This window comes from Aotus nancymaae, unplaced genomic scaffold (assembly GCF_030222135.1).
Source record: "Aotus nancymaae isolate 86718 unplaced genomic scaffold, 86718_ANA_hifiasm-v0.15.2.pri h1tg000020l, whole genome shotgun sequence".
Classification (NCBI taxonomy): domain Eukaryota; kingdom Metazoa; phylum Chordata; class Mammalia; order Primates; family Aotidae; genus Aotus; species Aotus nancymaae.
Window position 1 is genome coordinate 23,950,568 of NW_026988432.1, and position 21,056 is coordinate 23,971,623.

The 21,056-nt window shown below is 36.7% G+C and overlaps 1 protein-coding gene and 1 long non-coding RNA gene across 5 annotated transcripts in view; one reads left to right on the forward strand and one right to left on the reverse strand.

The window, feature by feature from the left end:
• Positions 1–21,056, forward strand: part of LOC105725294 (uncharacterized) — a 398,310-nt gene that overhangs the window by 346,627 nt on the left and 30,627 nt on the right. The window lies entirely within an intron of this gene.
• The window catches only part of DCC (DCC netrin 1 receptor), a 1,184,710-nt gene continuing 1,178,416 nt past the window's right edge, over positions 14,763–21,056 (reverse strand). For all 3 annotated transcript variants that reach the window (XM_012464272.3, XM_012464274.3, XM_012464273.3), the window contains exon 29: positions 14,763–20,104. In XM_012464272.3, the coding sequence (XP_012319695.1) occupies positions 20,015–20,104 (90 nt within the window). In that variant the 3' untranslated portion in view covers positions 14,763–20,014. The remainder of the gene's footprint in view (positions 20,105–21,056) is intronic.

A 21,056-nucleotide genomic window follows, 5' to 3' on the forward strand; every position in this document is an offset into this window, starting at 1 on the left:
CTCTAAGTCATTCAGAAGCTTAGCAGCCTTTTCATCAGTTGAGGGGACAGCAGGGAGCCACAGCCAAGGAAAGGTCAAGTAGGGGCATATGAACAAAGTTAATGGGAAATTTAATAGAGCCCGCTGGTTTCTTGCCCCATTTCCTGGCACTGGCTCTCTCTCCACACCTTCTGTGTGACCCCATAGAGAAGTTCTGCTTGAGTAATTTGGCACACATCCACTTAACAGAAGGCACAAGGCCAGAGCACAGCGGTTCAAATCCCATAAGGCAGGTTACTTGTGTGATGGGCTAAGAAAGGGGCAATAAAGCTGGACCATCAGAATCAGTCAGCTGCTTGAGAAGAAGGGTCGAAGCAGCTTTAATTGCTTCCCTTTGCTTAAATAGGAGATAGAAGATAGATTTTCTGTCTGTAATCACCACACAGAAGAATGGGAAGAAAAACTAATACAAACATACGAACAATGTGCATAGCATTTTACAGCTTAGAAGTTGCTTTATGTTTTTAAATTTATTCTTGCAATAAACCCATGAAGTTAGCAGGGCTTACTGGCCACACTTTATGGAGGGAGGAGGTAGGTGAAGTGAGTTGTTCAAGGTAGTGAATGAACCATCTGGGATTCAAATTTAGTGCTTCTGGCATACCTATTGCTTTTATTACTGTTATTTCCAAGAGCACAATAGTATCCCTACTGACTGATATGTTACCTCACAAAGAGATATTGAAGTGAATAAATGAATTGTCAGCAATGTTCACAATATTTCCATCTTCAAACAAACAGCATTCTGAGGTAGGATACCCTGGTGAGATAAACCAAGCTTTATTCCTAAGTGTCATATTGATGAGGCTCATGTTAGAAGTTTAGCAAATACTTGATAAATGAATGATAAATAAACATTACGCAAGTAGCTACTTTTTAGAAAAACAAAAGATTAAGGGTATATGAACAATGCTGTCTCATGTGTTGCTATGCTTTCCCATTAAGCCACATCTAAACACAGCCTTGAAAATTTGCCAAATTGACAGATACTAACATGTGTCAGTTTCTTTCCTATCCTGTGGGTCAGAAATTCTACGTTTAACACAGAACTCATCTTACAGGTCTCAGCTTAAATATAACACTCTCTGAAAAGCCCTATTTGACTCTCTAAGTCTGGGGCCAAACTCAGTAAACAGAAGCTTGATGGTAGTGTCTGTCTCAGGCGATCAAGCAAATAGTGAATAATCAATAAATACTTTCTCAATGAATTCTCAAAGAGATACTAACAAGTGAAACTGCTCATGGGGTTGAAATGATGAGAACAGTTGTCCTAGGTATCCACAGGGAATTGGTTCTAGGACTCCTGCAAATACCAAAACTATGAATGCTCAAGTCCTCTATGTAAAATGTTGCAGTATTTGCATATAACCTAGGCACATCCTCCCATATACTTTAAAATATCTCCATATTACTTATAATACAATGCAAATGCTATGTAAACAGATGTATACTGTGTTGTTTTCCTATTTGCATTACTTTTATTGTCACATTCTTTTTTTGTTTTGTTTTAGTGTATTTTAATTTTATTTTTCTATAAGTTATTGAGGTATAGGTGATATTTGGTTAAATGAGTAAGTTCTTTAGTGGTGATTTGTGAGATTTTGGTGCACCTATCATCTGAGCATTGTACACTGTACCATATTTGTAGTCTTTTATCCCTCGCCTCCCTCCCACTCTTCCCCCAATCCTTCTTATGCTTTTGTGTCCTTATGGCTTAGCTTCCATATATTAGTGAGAACATACGATGTTTGGTTTTCCATTCCTAAGGTATATCACTTAGAATAATAGTCCCCAGTCTCATCCAGGTTACTGCAAATCTTGTTAATTCATTCCTTTTTATGGCTGCGTAGTATTCTATCATGTATGTATGTGTGTGTATATATATATAATGTACCACAGTTTCTTTGCTATTTTTTTCTGGTTATTTTCAATACACAGTTGGTTGAATCTGCAGATTCAGACTCTATGGATATGATACGGAGGGTAAACAATACAGCACTTTTGGCAGAAACCTGCATGCATTGCCTGGAGAGTACGGAGTTCAAACTGTATTCTTATTTTCCATTCAAATATTGAAAAATAATTCATGAACAGAAAGTATCAATACATTTTTATTTTTCCATGACAGGCTAAGCTAATTTTCAAAGAGATTTAGAAGTTCTTAGTATGCTGGGTAATGGCAATGCCTAACAGGGAAATTTACTAGAAAGACAAAAAGACTATTCTCGACAAATTTCTCTAATGTTTGTTTTTAGACTCTTTCAGTCACTTCAATGATACAGAAACAATTCTGAATATAAAGGCTTTTGTGTATCTTTTATACTATGTTTGATTCTATAAACATATTTAATTTTATTTATTTAATATTTTGAGAAGTAGTCTCACTCTGTTGCCCAGGCTGGAGTGCAGCAGCCAATCTTGGCTGACTGCAACCTCTGCCTCCCAGGGCTCAAGCTATTCTCCTGCCTCAGTCTCCTGAGTAGCTGGGATTACAGGCATCCACCACCATGCTCGACTAATTGTTGAATTTTTTAGTAGAAACGAGGTTTCACCATGTTGGTCAGGCTGGTCTCAAACTCCTGACCTCATGATCCACCTACCTCATCCTCCCAAACTGCTGGGATTATAGGCGTTGAGCCACCACGCCCAGCCTTCCTCATTTATTTTTACAATATAAATTAGACTGTAAGACGTAGAACACTGAAGTAGACAGTGTTGGCTTTTTCCTACTGCATGACATTTTCTTCTAGAAAGAGCACTTTCTTCTAGAAAGAGAATATTGTAGGACATTTCATGCTCTTTATCCATACTCCTTTCTCCTCCTTCGTCCCTTCCTCACACCCCGCCCCATTTCTATTATGTTGTACTAGTTGCAGCTGTCAAGCACAAGCCCTCCTCTGTAGGCGCAGGGGTGGCCACATGGTCCAGGCTGGGCCGATCATTACTTCTTCTACCTGGCAACTGTGGTTGGTCAAGGAAGGGCATGTGGACAAAGACAAGTCAATAAGAGCTCTTTGTAGGGATCGTGTTGACTAGAGCTGGGTCAAGGCTGTCAGGGTTCAATACACACTGGCTGCAGACATATTCCAATCTCATCAGAACAGTGAATCTGGGGAGCCTTTTTGTGCCAGTGACCCTTGTTTGCATATGAGCTTTCTAATGTTATTGATGACTGATTATGTGAATCAATAAATTTCCCATCACTGTTCAAGTTTTGTTTTGATTCCTGAAAACTGAAAGAGCTTCCATTAGACTGTTGGAGGCCTTAGATTTCAACACAAATCTCTCTGGGCATTCTGGAAGGTTGGTTTAGAAAAGCCCAAGATCACTTCCATTTTATTTCATTTTATTGCTATTTAAGTCTCACATTTAAAGATCATTGTGTTGTTTTTTTTCCTATTTTTTTACTTTCATATTTTAGATTAAAAATTTTTTAGCATAATTCTGGACTAAGGTTCAGTATTTGTCCATGACAGAAAAAGCAAAGGTGAATGAGATTTTTAAAGTATGGAATGAGTCTTCTCCACCTTGAACACCTTCCTAGATTCAAAGTTCAAAAGTAGCTGGCAAGTGAGTGTCATTTTCTACTTTTACACATGAGGAATCTGTTGTTCAGGGACCCTATTTTTAGTATTTTAAACTCTGAGGTTCATCTGTGTTCAAAGTAATTATCTGAAATAATCTCCCTAATTCACTCCCTCATCAGTGTTAACATTAAGAGGAAAGTGATGTAAATGGGCATGCTGCATATTCATAGATACATACATTCATGTTAACACTTGTAGCATAGTTTTAGATACTATTCTTTAACACTTATAACACTTATCTGTATTTAATTGCATATTTATATAAAAATATATTTATAAAAAGGATTAATGCAAGATGTTCTCCTTTACAAAAAAAAATATGGAGATGATTCCAGATGATGTTTTATTCTTGATCTGATTTTATTACAAGACTTGAAGAAAAACATTACTTGATAATTTGCTGTCCTCAATATGTGAATATTAATATTCCCTCAGTGTCTGAGTGCCTCTGTAGATGCAAGACAGAGTTGAAGAGAAAGGACAGATGAGGTGACCAGTTGTTTCAAAAAGAATAGAACAACAAAGGAGACTAATGGTGCATATCATTATATGTAATAATATTAATAATAAGAGACAACACTATTGGCTGTAATTTTTCCCAGGGCAAAGAACTTCTGAGAAAAACACTTTGAAATAAACATTTTGAACTGCAACGACAGGTAAAGAAGCTTGCAAAAATCAAATTGGCTCTTTTCGAGTTGTTATTTAAACACATAATTTTAGAATTTAATACATCCTTTGGGATCAAGAGTCATTAAGAAACCATTTATCTACAAGAAATATCAGCAAGAAAGCACTGAATCCAGATGGTTATAAAATTTTATTTTAGGAAATATTCAGTGATAAAGTATATCCCATTTTAAATGAGAGTTGCAAATAGGCAGTGCAGCTATTTCACCTTAATTTAGTAAACATTTCCTTCTTGAAACTGAAGCAAGATGTGAATTTCCAAAAATGTGAGAATTTCCTCCAAGATGTGAATTTCCAAAACGCTGCCTTTATAATTTAACATAAATCTAGTAAGCCTCACACAAAATGTAGGCTTGTTTTAAAAACAAATTTAAGCAATGGAAACTCAGGGAAAATGAGAAGACTGTAGTTTACTTCCCCTCCCCCTGAATTGGATAAGAGTAAATATCCAAGAATATAATAAAGTGTATTTACTTGAAACATACAGCTGATGAGAATAATACCAATGGCTTTTTGGAATAACCAGCCCGAGCGTATAGGTTTGGAGGGCAGTATCTTAGCAATCAAAGTATCTTTGCCATGATCAGGAAACATTTTCAGTCCTATTGTCTGATACTGTATTAAGGTAACTAATAGTTTATTCTTCTAAACTTTAAATCTTACCCTGGAGAGGTCTGAAGACCTCTTCCTTCTGGTAGGGAATCCATAGTACCTACTCCTTCTCTATTCTCATCCTATGGCTCCAAGGCAATTGACGCCACCCCTGGGCTTCAGAGGAGTAGGTGAATAAAGAAGAAAAAAAATTTTAATCACTTGTTTACAGTGATGGGGTCAGGGATGGGCCCTTGATCCATGTCTAGCCAATCAGGGCCAAGGAGAGTGAATTCTGTAACTACCATTTGCAGTATCCAGGAAGCAGTTTTCTCTCACAGGAGCCCCCAGGTGGAAGCTGATAATGGAGATGTGTCTGAAGTTAGTCTACCCCTACATTATTCAGGTACCCAAGCCGGTATATAGTTTCTTTTTGAAATTTAGTTAGAAGTTTGAGTTTATTTTCTATTGAGTGCAGCAGAGTTCTTACTGATACATGAGATGAGAATAAAGATCGACTGGAGAACTTGTGAATATTACAGATTCTCAGACTCTACCCCAGACCAATTGAAATAGTATCTCTGATAGGGGCCTAGGATTTCATATTTTAACAAGAATTCTCAGTGGTAATCATGATAGTTTAGAAATACCTTCTCAGGGAATTCCTTAGGACTAGCAGTAGAATCTTACTCTATATTTGTGATGAAAAATACATACTTTAGAGCTGACAAAAGTGGTTTCAAGGCCCAGCTGTTTACATATGAATTGGATGAATTGGGTGATTTATGGCAAGGTACACAACTGCCCTGGTTTCTGTTTCTTCACCAGTAAACTTGCAGTAATAGTATTTTACACATAGCAATGTTTTCTGTAGTAGGTGAGATATGTGCTGAGTATGCCTTATCTGAAATGCTTGGGATCAGAAATGTTTCAGATTTCAGATGTTTTTTGATATTGGAATATTTTCATTGTACTTATCAGTTGAACATTCTTAATCCAAAAATCCAAAATTCTAAATGCTCAGATTTACATTTTCTTTGAGCATTATGTTGGCATTAAGAAATTTTTAGGTTTTGGAGCATTTCCAATTTTGGATTTTCAGATTAAGGATATTCAACTTATAATTGACACAGAATCTTGCACATACTGATATTCAATTTTATTAGTGTTTGTTATTTATTTATCAGAGTAAATCAAGCTTCTCTGACACACTGGAAAAACAGTTCAAATTGAAGACACTATAGTCAGAATTCCTATTGAATATAAACTAGAATTGAAAAGTTTGCTATAGCCAACATGGTTAAATATGTTAATTATATTATTTTTTAATCAAATAATTGACATTAGACTATATATGGTACATTATTTCTTAAAAAGGATGCAACAACAAATTGAATTCAACAAATTCATTCATTCATTCTTTCAGTTTGGCCTTCATGTGCAAAGTCATATTGAAAATGCCTTCAGTGTACAAAGTACAATTAGGAAGGCCAAATATTTAGTCTAAAATTAATCACCTTTTGTAACTTTGTGCCCAAGGAGCATTCCATTTTGACCCAAGAGAATCCATAGGAAGAAGAAATACCGTTATTTGCTATAAAGTCTGGTCTAGAGGTCTTCCCTCTCATTTAGATCTATAAATGTTACAGGAGAATGCCAGGATAAAGTTTTCATTTACTAGTACCGTGGGACAAGTAAGCACTATATTCTACCAGCTGGCCACAGAATTCTTTCCATAGAGGAAATTTTTTGGGCAGAAAAAATTCTTAATTAGATGCTTGGGTTAGGAGGTGAGAGCCTAATGCTCTGGGTGTTAGTAATAGGCCGAACAACAAAACAGGTAGTGAAGCTTCCCCAAGGGAAAGAATGAGAGGAATTTTAACTTTTGAAATATTCTATAAGGAATAGAACGTAACAGAGACACAACGAAAGGACAGGAAAGAGGGGAATCTGAGAGATTTCGTAAGGTCAGGGGTTACATGGTTTCAGGGTGTGTGGAATTTTCCTTCTGAAAAACTGACTCAGGGACATTTTAAAATAGGAATGTTTTTGGGAGGCCAAGGCAGGCGGATCACAAGGTCAAGAGATCAAGACCATCCTGGCCAACATAGTGAAACCCCGTCTCTACTAAAAATACAGATATTAGCTGGGCGTGGTGGTGCACTCTGTAGTCCCAGCTACTTGGGAGGCTGATGGAGGAGAATAGCTTGAACCTGGGAGGTGGAGGTTGCAGTGAGCTGAGATTGCACGACTGCACTCTTGACTGGTGATGGCACGAGACTCCATCTCAAAAATCAAACAAACAAACAACAAGGTATATCATTGCTGTAATTGATGGAAAACCCTCCTAGGTCCTCTCTTGTCTTCCTGTCATCAACCACATCTTCAGTAAAGTCTGCTACTTTCGCTTCTATTTTGTTGTTGTTGTTTGTTTTGATGAGGAAATGGTTACATCAGAAAGATACCCAACAGAATCTGGATGCCCAAAAACAAGACCCTGAGATCTCATTTCCCACTCTGCCCTTTTCAAAGTTCACAGAAGTCTTAGTGTGGACCTTGAACCCTTATCAGATGTAGAATTGCTGTTAGAATCCCCTACAGTACAAGTTCCTCCTCAGTCTCATATTTTTAGATCAAAAAAGATATGTAGATGGCAATTTTCTATGTACAGGTATTCATAATACAGGTGGAATATCTCTTATCTGAAATACTTGCGCCCAGGAGTGTTTTCAATTTTGGATTACTTTTGATTTGGGGGAATTTTCATCATACTGGTAGTGCATCCCAAATCTGAACATCTAAAATCTGAAATGCTCCAATGAACACTCCTTTGAGTATCATGACAGTGTTCAAAGTTACTTTTACTAGCCTCTTTGAATTTGGCTTTTGTCTCTTTTTTATTATGTTTTAGAATTCATGGTATTGTGTGGATTGAGCTCTACAAAATGGGGCAGGGTGGGAAGTATCATCTCAGGGTCTCGTTTCTGGGCAGCCAGATTCTGTAGAGTGTCTTATTGATGTAACCATTTCCTCATTAAAAATGAAAAACAACAATAAAAAAGTGAAAGTAGTAGACATTACTGGAGAGTGGATTGAAGATAGGAAAATAAAGGTCCAGGAGGGTTTTACATTAATTGTAGAAATGCAAACATTTCTATTTAAAAATATCCTTGAGTCATTTTGTCAGAAGGAAAACTCCACAGACCCTGAAACCCAGCATATTAGTTTCCTGTGGCTAATTACCACAAATACAGTGCCTTAAAACAACAGAAAATTATTCTCCCATAGTTCTAGAAGCCAGAGTCTTAAAATCTGGGATGAAATCAGGTGTCACCTGGAGTACCCTCCCTCCAGAAGCTCTATGGTAGGATCCACCCCTTGCCTTTTCAAGCTCTTGGTGGCTGCCAACATTCATTAGCACGTGACTGCATCACTCCTAGTTCTGCCTCCATGGTCACACTGCCTCCTGTTCTGTGTCTGTGTTGAATATGTCTCTGCCTCTCTCATAAGGACACTCATGGTTATATTTAAGGTCCATTCAGAGAATCCAAGGTAATCTCCCAACTCAAAATCCTTAATCATATTGGCAAAGACTCTTTTTCCATTCCAGGCAAGGTCAAATTGCAAGTTCCAGGTATTAGGACTTGAAATCTTTGGCTGCCAGTTATTCAGCCTGTTAACACTTGGCCTCTGTTTCTCTATCCTCTTGAATGAGGAAATGGAGTAACCTCCTGGTTTGGATCCTGAAAAGTTCCATTTCCTACTCTAAACCCCGAGGCCAACCTTCTCTCTCGTGCAACATTCCCTGGAGTGTTTAATTATTGCGTCTAGCTCAAAGGTATTTTCCTGAAGCCATGCTGCTATTCTAAAAATTTATGGCGTAAATGAATCTGATTTAAAAATTGCTCTGGTTGTCAGAAGAATCACTGCAATTTTAGAGTTTGTTTTAAAATCCAGTTAAATCCAGTTACCCTTCTAGTAACTTCCTCATTCTTCTTTTCTTCTTTATAGGAAATCTCCAACAGAAATATTCACAGTGTTTACTTTATAACTTCCCAGTTCATCTTTAATCTTCCCTAATCTGGCCTTCATCCCCATTCCTTTACTGAGACCGTTTTGCTACTCTTGATTTGGTCACCAATACCTAGTAGGACCATATAAATTATAATTGAAAGGAGACACTTTTGAAAGTGAAAGTAGATACTACCTGCTACTAACTAACTACATTAACTATACCAGGGCATGATGCACACCGGGACTAGCCCAGGAAAGTCAGGCGGTGTGGTGTAGTTACCTAGCAATGATCTTCATGCTGACCAATTCAATCCACATTATTTTGTCTTGTCCAGCATTTTACCAACTTTTCAACGGAATTGAACTCTCATTCCTTCTCTAGTACTCTTTGCACTCTTCTTCTGTCATAATAATGCCTTTTTCCTGTCACAGGAAAATCCTGTTTTTTCCCTGTTGTTGGCCATTCTTTCCAAGCCTGTTCATCTGGTTGCTCCTACTCTACCTAATATCTATATTCTGCATTCGCCTAGGGCTTAGTTCCAGGTCGAAATCTCTCTTTATCGTATACATTCCTGTGGCTTTAGATGCCATATGCTGGCAATTTCTAAATTTGTCTCCAGTACAGACCTTTCTTATATGTTCCAGATTTAAATATTCAACAGCATTTTGACATCTCCTCTTGAATATATTTTAAAATTATACTCTTTTTCTCTCACACAAGCCCAAACTGTTTCTCTCCCAATCTACTGCATCACAGAAAATGTTTCTATCAACTTAAAAGGCTATTCACCAGAAACTCACTCCCATCCAATTCATCTGCAAGTATGTTTGTTTCTACCTCCAAAACACATTTCAAATATACACATTTCATATGTACCAATCCACTTCATGTCCATCTCTTCACCACCATTGAATCAACCATCCCATACTTCCTGATAGCTTTCTTTTTTCTTTTTTTTTTGCCACTTGGAATTCATTTTCCTCACAAGGTCCAGATTTTTAATGTAGGCATATAAAATGATACATAGTTTCATAAATATTAAATTCATAAAACTTGTATTTACTTTAAATCTTGGTGCCCTGTGACTTCACAACCATTGACTCAAAGTTTTCAATGACTTAGGAAATGAAGATACTGATATAATAGTCACATAGCAAAGATTTACAAAATATGACATAGAAGAATTTTCACTAGACCTGAGAAGGAGACATAAAATGTTTATTGGACAATATGTGGCACATCAGAGGGAAGAAGTGTGTAAGGAGAAATAAAAATACTAAGAGGTTAGGTTGAAGGGTCCTAATACTCTGTATGGGGTGAAACCCCATGACAGGGAAGTCAGGGATGATAGGAACTGTAGACAGGTAGGGAGGGAAGCCCAAACTGGAAGTCATTGATCCATTATATTTTATAGAATTCCTGTACAGGAATATCCCAGAAAGCTAGCTACCGCTACAAAGGAAAATGGTGGCTTGGTGTGCTTGGCAGGGAGCGTGCTACAGTAGCACCTGCATATGACAATTGAGGAATCCAGTGATTTAGGCACACTCTCAGTGGGGATGTAGGAGATATCTGAGCTGAGAGTCCTAGGATTTGCCATAGGATAATCATAGGTGAAGCTAACCCTTAAACAGAGATTGCGTAGTAGACAACTTAGGTGGAGACCAGGTGGAGGACAAGGCTGAGACACAGATATTTAATGGCTCTAGAAAGAACAGAGATGGGGCCAGGCAAGTGAAGGAGATCATGAGATGCTCCCACACCAAGAGAAAAGATTCTCAGTGTTGTAAGATGTACCCAGAAGCCACTTTAACAAGGATTGCTTAAAAGAAGGGCCTTGGCAATAAAAAATGTAGCTGTGGCAGAGAGCTAGAACTTTGAACATCATGACTTTATCACAAAGAGGCTAAGCAGAAAGAGATTGCCTTAGATAAAAAAGAAACTATAGGCTCCTTTCATTGGCAAGATTGAGATTTATCTTAGTACCTAACAAGAGCTGGGAATCATGAGCAAGATATAAGACATTACAGACAATAAAAAATGTTACATGATTTTGCACATGTGAGGTAGTATAATATGTACAATTTTTTATCCTGATACACATAAATTAGATGTTAACCTTCTTCTTCTTAGTGTCCCCGAATTACTCCTATTTCCTTTGGAATATAAACAGTAACATGTATCGCAAGGTACAGCATGATCTGGCCCAATCCTAACTCCTTAACCTCTTTGACGCCATTCCTTCCTCTTGCTCAATGAAATGCAACTTCCCTACCTACCTGTCTGTTCTTTGCATAAGCCAAGCTTGTTCTCAACCCAGGAATTTGCTTATGCTTTTTCCTTTCTCTGGAAGGAACATTGCATCATCCCAATATTCATATGGAGGACTCCTTTGTGTCCTCTGGTTTCAGTTTGAATGCCACCTTCATGAGGAAGTCTTGCCTAATCTGAAGTGGATCCATTCTTCTTTGATAATGGTGAATAACCTCAAAAGATACTATATTTTTATATTACAACCTTAATTTATAGCACTCGTTACAATTATAATTATTGCACTGATTTGTTCATTTGTTCTTTGTCTCCAAAAGTAAATTATAAATTCCATGTGAGCAAGGGTCGTATCTATATTGATCACTGTTGTTTTCCCAGTATTAGCTCAGTTATTGGTACACAGTAAATATTCAACAAACATTTGTGAATGAGAAAATTAAGCTTTCATGCTCAATGGTTTCTTATTACTAACAGAATTACATATCTTGGATCATCATTACAAGACCTTTATTGATTATACAAATGAGCTTCCCACTTTTCTTCTCATAAACCATACACTTCTTCAAAAAATAATAAAAACCCTGAAATACTTTACCTTCCTATAAGTCTATAAATTCTAACCTTTGTATTTTTTCACTCATAGTTTTTTTCATCTGAATTGCCCATTTCCATCTCTAAAATTTTAGTTTTATTTATCATTTAAAGCCCTTCTCAACACCATGTTCCCTATGGGGATTCTGTTAATTTAATTTGATGCTCTGCACTCTGATGAAATTTTCTCTTTACCTGACTAAAGGTATCTAATTGTCTCATTTGAACTATGGTCATATATATACACACACTTTTAGTGTATAAATGTAGAAGATGTACACTTTCATCCTTTGGTTCACTGGAACTCTTAGCATTGTGCCTTGTATGTGGAAAAATGAACTAAAAATACTTATTTTTGGAAATACTGAAGAAAAGTAAAACTATTTTATAATAATACCATCATTTGGAAATCTGCCTTTTTCATCTGCATACATGCTGGAAATTATACCTATAAAGTTAGAACCACATTCAAACCACAAAGTTGCTAAATTCCCATATGTATTTTTTAAAATGTATGAAAAGGTTCATAAATGTCAAGAAAAAGATTGACAGAGACAGAAACAACAGAAATAGAATTCATTAGGCTTTTGCCAAGAACCAGGAAGTTTAAGGGTTTTATATACATTGTCTAATTTAAAGTTAAGCTCACACCATCCCTATGAAGTAAATGTTATAGTTAGTTTTCTGAAACATCCTATTTGGGGAAGAAATAGGAATAATTCATGACAAATGAGTCACATTCACAAAATTGAAATGCCACCATTGTTAGGAGGGTTCCATCCAAAAGAACAGTTTTTTCACTTGAATAAAAAGAAAAAAGTCGCTCAGGAAATCCACCACAGGTTCAAAGAATAGTACAAAAATTAAATACTTAAGAAATATTAAGATGGTGAAAAATTGCTCTACTAATGGGTATTTTCTCAAACTTATATAAAGAGTCAGAATAGATATTAGCAAAGACAGGGAAATTAAAGGATTGTTAATAATTTATAAAGAAGAATGTTAATTAAATCTGAAAAGACTCTGGGAAAAATTATTTCTGTTATTTATTTCAAGAAATCTTTTGAACTGCTAATGAGAACATTCCAATTATCTCAGGAATAATTGCCTAACTATTGCACCAAATTATGAATTTCTAAAGTTAAGGAGATGAGAGTGATTAGTTACAAAAAAAAAAGAAAATAACATAACGATATGAAAATAAGAAATTGATAAATAAGAAATAGATTAAGCTTAGAGTTAGGTAAATAAAAGGTAAGATATAATTTAGACTTCTGTAAATAGAAAGTAGAATAAAACTTAAGTTTTTTTTTTAAAAAAGTCCAGGATTCAATAATTATGATGATACCTGTAAAGTTGCCTCTAACACAGCATATCCCAATTTCTTATTAAAATATCAATGGATTGAGAAAAAAATGTATTAGAAAAGAAAGAAGGAGGATGAGAAGGAGAAGAAGAAATTATTATTAATATATAGGTCTGAAAAGCAAGCCTTCCCACACAATTCAGAAATGTTTATTTGTTTCACTATTAGGCCAATGAAACTTTAAAAAAAGCACAATGGATCAACTATCCATGCTATATTGCCAGTGATCTTTTGCCAAATGAATTCTTAGTTCGGAGGCACAAAGTTCAGATGAACTCCAAATCTAGGCAGGTATTCTGGCTGCCTCAAAAACATCAGGCATTCAGTAATTATTTCTTTCTTTCTGTACTCTCTCTCTCTGCATTTATTGGTTACTATTAACTGTCAGAACAGAACTAAGCAGAAGTAGTAAGAAGGGAACTAATCATCCTGGGTTCATTTTTCATCTTTTCAACCTTGTAGGTGGAGAAAGAGAAAGGAAGAGATCGGGCATTTATGAATTCTTGAGACTTGCTTCTTCCAAAATAATTCACTTGTGAATCAGAAAGCCAGGGAGAGGAAAGGAAAGACCTTAAGTTCCGCAGAGTTATACTAGATGAAAGCCAGTAAGCTACTGGAAACTTTCTGGGATCTGTGTGTAACTGGCTATCTGAGTGTGAATCAGAAGTCACAGAACATAGGGGTGGTAAAATGGGCCAAGGGGAATCCAGTTGCACAGGGGCTTGGCACTCATTGATCTGAATAGAGTTTCCTTCATTTGAGAGTTAATGAATAGATTAAAGCACTTCAAACTGAAGGAAACATAATAGGCCAAGGTAATGAGCCATAGCAGGCTTAGAGAACAATTATTTTACAAAACCAAGAGATTCTTTCATAGAAAACTATTTGGATTTTTTTATACTTGTTTAGCTGCTATTTGAAAGGTCTAATCAGATATCTCCCATACATGCAGGCAAAGACAAGTTCTAGCAGTCTGGGGAAACTCTCCAATAAAGAGACATGGTTATTGACTGGAGTGAAAGCGCACTCCCAGTGTGCTTTCACACTGGCATAAGGATCCAAGGCGATGAGGCAGAGAACTGGTAGCTTCTACCACAGCTTTTAAACAAAGGTAGTATTTATGCTATGGTTTGGATATCTGACCCCTCCAGATCTCATGGTGAAATCTGATCCCCAGTGTTGACGGAGGGGCCTAATGCGAGGGTTTGACTCATGGAGGTAGATTCCTCCTGAATGATATGGTGCAGTGCACATGATAATGAGTTAGTTCTTATTCTGTCGGTTCCCAAGGGAACTCATTGCTTAAAGGAGTCTGGCACCTCCCACTTCTCTCTCTTGCTTCTTCTCTTGCCATATGATCTCTGCACATGTGGATTTCTGCCATAAGCAAAAGCAGACTGAGGCCTCACCAGGAGCAAATGCCGGCACCACACTTTTGTACGGTCTACAGAACCATGAGCTAATTAAACCTCTTAGCTTTATTAAATTAATCAACTCAGGTATTCCTTTACAGTAACACCAATAGAGTAAGAGAATGAATCCTAAGGATACAGATAGGCAAGGTCATGGTTGTGTGTGCAGTACAGCATTGACTATAAATAACACGAAGAAAAACTTTGTATCAAAACTTTATTTATTAAACAAAAAATGCACCATCGGAATAACATTTCTATAAAAAATGAATATGAGACTGTTCTACAGTGATTACAAAACCCCCTTTTCCTTGTGTAGTAGTATACAAGATCGTGTGTAGAAACAGTCATTGTTTTAAACTGTAAGCAAGTTTCCTTTCTCGTAGAACAAGATTTACACTTAAATATTGCAAACACTAGTCTAATTTGGTTAACAATGCTAGAATCTGACAATTTAAAGAATTTTTTTGTAGGTTCAAAATACCTTTTTGTAAAAAAAGGTGTTTTGTAACAACAAAAAATTTCTTTTCTCACTAAGGCTAGTTAAAGCTGTAGTATACCCATTTCTACCAAATAAACTTATCACTAGCACACTAACAATCTGTTTGCGTTGCAAAGCCCTTTGAATGAGTAGCATTGATCAGAAAATGCTTTCAGCATTATTTCTGGTTTGGTGTTATGTTTGAATTACCCTAGAAAGGGAGAAGGTGGAGATGATGGAACTTCAGTGAAGGCTTTGCCTGGACTAGACATCTCTTCATACTCAGCAATGGACAATTCATTTCCAAAGTGGTCCCTCTGAGATATGGAACACTGCAGCTTTAACAGCCGTATCTAGATCCCAACCAGATCTCCCTTTTTATCATAAATTATCCAAAAAGAAGCCACTCTAAATAATAAATTAAATATTACTTATAAAAAGTACGCCCCATACCCACCCACCCTTCCCCCAAACAAACTGACAATTCACAAAGTTCAGAATTGTCAGATTTACCCTACAATAATAAAAAACAGCATTTCTCCTCCTCTCCAACATTCCTTTCTTGCATCTGAAAATACACGTTCAGCATACAGTGAGATCCCTTGGCCCACGCCTTTGTGTTTTTGACATATTGTAGAGTTTTGCTCTTGCTCTTCTACCAACAAAAATCATAGGGTGACAATGTACAAAGGCTCTCTATTGAGCGCAAGAGAAAAACGTCTTTCAGAGAGTGCAACTGGAAGTCTGCCATGTGAACACTATGCAGTAGTAGCAATGAAGAGTTCAGATCGGTAGCAATATTCATTGCTGATATGGATGTGGTATTTTGCCTCCTATATAACCTCACTGACCAGGGAATAGGCATTTTTTTTTTCCAAATCAATGCTTTTTGGACACAGGTATTTAGTTAGCAAGATACATTGAGGCATGGGTACATATATTTTTCATTGGAATGGAGTAGCATACAAAACACCTATCCTTGATTTTCCAAAGTATTCATTTTAATTGAAAACACTGGACTCAAATGAAAAGCTTTTCTGTACAATACTAAAGTGATTTCTGAAAGTCACCAGAGAAATGCAAATTATGAGTAAAATGTTGCTTTGAATGTGATTTACAAAAGGAGACAGAGTGTAGACGTGAGTGTATGATTGCTTTTGCATCTCCGGAAGGTTGTGGGCTCTTTATTGTATTTGGTTATGAGCAGGCTGGGATGGTAACCTCTGGCCTGAGGGACTGCCTGTGGTTGCATGGAGTGAGCTGAGTGAAAGGGAAAGTAACCCTGTTTCACATCTATTTTAAAGTTCAGATGATTTTGTTTTCTTTGAACACACCTGAAACTAGACAATTTTTCTATTTTTCCTTCTTTCATTTACTAGAAAAGGACATTTCAAAACCATAAGAATTCTGGGAAATAATTTTATCTAAAATGGTAAGATGTTATCTTTAGGGGTAACCTTTTGTTGTAATTGCAGTCCAGCTCCCATATCCGAGATACCATATTACATTTGGAGACAACCATAAGATAATTATTTAAACAAAGTCAATAGAAGTACCCAAAGGGTGGATAAATATCAGCAATCATCTTCAAGCACAGACACCAACAGCTTCCAGAAATATCTGTACTTAAGAGATTCTTTATTGGAAAAGCCAATGAGAACCCAACTTTTTAGTTTCTGAACGTTGTCTGGAACATCACACCAATGCTGGATGTCTCTTTTTGTGTAGCTGGAACCAAGGCAGGGGACTGAACATACACCTAATTTTGAATAATCCTTATTTTGAAGAAACTAAGAATATATTCAACAGGAATCCTTAATAAATCTCCACTTACATCACTGGCTTGGTAGTTTTTTCAGATTGTTCAATTGAGTGTGCATTTTATAATACCCAAATGTAAAGTTTCATTATTTAAGTATTCTTGAAGCTTATAAGCTTATATTTCTGGTATTCAAAGAGGCAAGTATGACTGGTTTCTTATTGGTGATAATTCACTACAAAATATTTAACTTTTGGCTAGAGCATCACCGAAATATTCTTTATACATTTGAACTATATAATTTTTGTCAATTTAACAAAGAAATTTCTGCAGAGGAAAGAAAATAGCTTTCTTATTAGGGTGAAATACAAAGAAAAATACAAATTTTTTTTTTTTTTTTTTTTTGAGAAAAGGATCGTGCCTGACATTTCCGCACAATACAAGGCAGGCCTGAGAATGCTCTGACAAGTATGATTTTCTTCCTTTTCAAGGAGAGATGAGTTCTGGTGGCAGAGCTGCTGGCTAGCTGTCAGATATTATCCAGTGGGAATCAGAGAGATTTATGAGCTTAAAGAGTCCTGCATACCATGAACTAGACTTAGCAGGAGGAAATCAGAGGCTAGCTCACAGTATTCGCGGGTTTCTTCTTGTCAAGAGGTTAGGAGACTGGGAAATTAATAAGTTACCTGAAAACTTGGGCAGGTAATTGCACACATATATGAATCATTTGAGGGTGAAGGGAATAGAGTTATACAAAAGTTGTGGTGAAGTCATTGTATATTAATGCTACCAGGTAAATGATACTAGAGTTTTTGAGGATGTTTAAATTGATTCTGTTATAGATTCAATGCATGGTGCTATCAGTGGCATTGCCAGTTACTAAGATAAATCACTTTATTTTAATTTAATGAAGAAAGTTTCAAGAGCATGCAGCAGAAATGTAACTTCTATTGAAGGCAAATAACATATTTTAAATGAATTTTTAAAATTTTTATTTCCTAAATAATTGTTTTTGACTAGAAGGATCTAAAAGTTTGTGAAAGAGAGTTTTATTTTTTAATTGTTCAACTACATTCTACAGATTGAAGGTGTGACTTAATCCCTAAAATCTGAGATTTGCAACCTATTCCAAACTGAATGCTCAAGATCACCCTCATGGGTGTCAAGTGCCCGAAGGGAATTTTCTATATTTGCTAGAATTAGAAAAGGGAGGCAATTCTTAGGGCCTAGAGAATGTTGGGCTAGCCCAATGAGTATTTTCATTTTTGAAGTAATGGATTATTTCTGAATAATTCAATAATATGTTAGGAAACACTTTATTCCAGGTCAGTAGAAGGTTGTCTACCTAAATGTCCAGATGTTAAACAAAAATAATCTGTCCTATAGGATAACATCACATAACTCTTCAGAAAGACTTCCAGAAAATCTGAGTAAATTGAATGAGCACTCTTGTTGAAGGAACAAATTCGCAAATGGACCAGACTTTCTAATGAACCATTTGAACAGCCCTCTCTTTGACATCAGATTTCCTTCCTGACATAAAACTGTAAAAAAATAATCTGAATTATTACTTCTGTTACAGTGCCATTTTGCTCAAAATATTTTATTCAGGGAGATTCATATATAATTACCCACCTAATAAAAGGAGCTATTAGGTTGTAAAGATCCTATCCCTTCCATGCTCTTTTAAAATTATGACCTACTCAAGCTTGAAATCAAAGGCAGAGCTGAAAGGAATAATTCAGCTGAAACTCTCTCATTGGGTTTTCAAGTCACCTAACTGATAAATATGCAAACTAGCTCCCTTTTGGCGATTCAGCTGCATAAACAAGGATTAACTCCAAATGCAGCTGAAAATTCAGAAACTAAAAGGTTGCACACAAAATGTTCTTAATTTTAGCTAGTTCCAAGCTGTAGATAAACATGGCAATAGGAGTTTAAAACTATAGTCCACAGTTTAAGATGCTGCTTTGAAAAGTATCCGCTGGATTTATGATGTGCCAGAAGTGTCAGGTGGCATCTACCCCTCTGCTTCCCCCTCACTCTGACACAGGTGTGGTGTAAAAGATTCCCTTAACAACAGGGTCTAGTGGCCAATGCTTACGAGTTGGCATTCTTCAAGAGAAGGTATTGTTAGGAGCTACCTTTTATATACCTTCTCTTCCTTGGGGCCTGCTCTCAGGGAGTCCGCCATTTCTAAAGGGGAAGAAGACAGGTGACATTGGCCAGTGCACCATATGACATGTGGAGCTGGCTATTTTACCCAACACTAGTTGCTAAGAAGAACTCAGGAAGGGATGAGGTGAAGGGTTGGGGGCATTCTTCTGGTCAAACTCCTAAGGAAGATGGCCTTGGTGAAGCTTTGAAATTGCATCACAGTGTGGAATGGCACAAAAACCACCCAAATTGAAAAGTGTCCTATTATAAGCTTAATCATATAATTATTATGTATCTGAGAAGATTGCATATTATATCCTCTTTCCAGAAATGTACTGCTGCTGGCAGAATACCACTAGTTGTAGATTCTTATGTTCCTGGACTCCAGACATAAATGTTAACCAAGGGTGGATTTACAAATGCTAGCCAAAATGAGTGAATTTTATAGCCACTAACTAATATCCACCACTTGTGCAAGATGAATGACTGAGTTACAAACATAAGCATTCTCTGCCTTTTATTTACTATTTACTTTTTGTGCTGTAAGGAAAACATCCAATCCTTTGGTGCTATGGCATGAGAGATTCCCATGGGTACTTTGTATGTTAAAGTTGAAAATAAAATAGGGAGCTCGCACTGGTTTGCCATGGTATGGTACAGGCTTAAATAATGCACTTGCATTTTGTAAGACTAGACCTACACATTAAACAACAGGCCTTGACAAAGGAAAACATAGGCATTAGTTATGACAGTGTGGTCACTGCAGTGGCAAAGGCCCAGGACTATTCTAGCAGCTTAAATTTTGACATTGCAGTGAAAATGCATCTTTGCTTTTGTTTAGGGACCTCATAGTCATCATTTGAAAATTCCTGATGCCTATGAAAGAAGGAATGTTTATTCCTTCTGAACTGCTTCAGGATCTTCCTTAACTGAGTGGTCCTGATGGGTGACCTGTACACTGGTTAGACTTCTTGGACACAGGTGTGCTGTTTATGGGTAATTGGTATGCTGCAAAGTTCCCAGAAAATTCTCCTCATCCGTTCGGAAATAACGTGTTAAAAGGCTGAGCCTGTGATGGCATTAAGCTGCTTCATGAGTCCTTCCAAACTTGCCATTTGTTCACTCAGATCATCCTGTTCATACACCTATAAAGAGAATGACAGCCAAGAGTTAGTACCAAATATTGATCCATTTCTTTTATGAAAGCTGGGGCCACAGCTAGTTAGGGCCCTCGGTATTCTCAAGTCTGATCTAGGGGCACACAGCCAGGGCTGTCCTAGGAATATATTCATTGAATGAAGATGCTGGTAATTAAAAAGTGGGTAAGAAGAGATTTCATATTGTTTCACCCATTCCATCTTCATCCGGGACAAGGAAGATGTTTCAGAGTAAAAAAGATTGGGTTTCAAATCAAGTTCTCCCAATTACTAGCTTTGTGGTCTAAGACAAGTGAGTGCACCTCTCTGAGACAGTTTTCTTCATCTATAAAATGATAATGACATCTATTTCATAGGCTATTCTGAGCCTCCTGAGACATGTTTAGTGCCCATGATGGTGTCTGACATATGGTGGATATTCAATACATTAGCTCACTAGGTTACTCATCAAGATATGAACAGATTATTTTTTCTCTTTATCATGACATAGATAGATTTTTTGTATGTGAGAACTCAATGGGCTTTGTCTTGACCAACAAAATGCCTGGGGATTATGACTTTAGTTTGTGTGTGGAAACAAAATTCATGCCCCAAACTAGAGCCAATTCTCTTTGGCACAATTTGAATGATGGATAAAAGAAGAGGTTGAACTGCAGAACGCCTGGTGAACTGTGACTAACTCACTCTGTAAACTCACTCACTGTAAGTTGCTATTACCATGTCAATAAGAAGTAATAAGATTATTAGTTATCACAAATACCAGGTCACTAGCCTTAGGATTCTGTTTCAGAAGGTATGGGAAGGACCCAGAAATCCTTATTAAAAGAAAAATTCCCAGGTAGTTTTGAGAGTTAGCCAGGTGAGGAAACAAGATGTGACACTGATTTGAATCCCAGTCCTTTTATATACTTGCACATTTTTTTTTGAGTCAGTCTCTCCT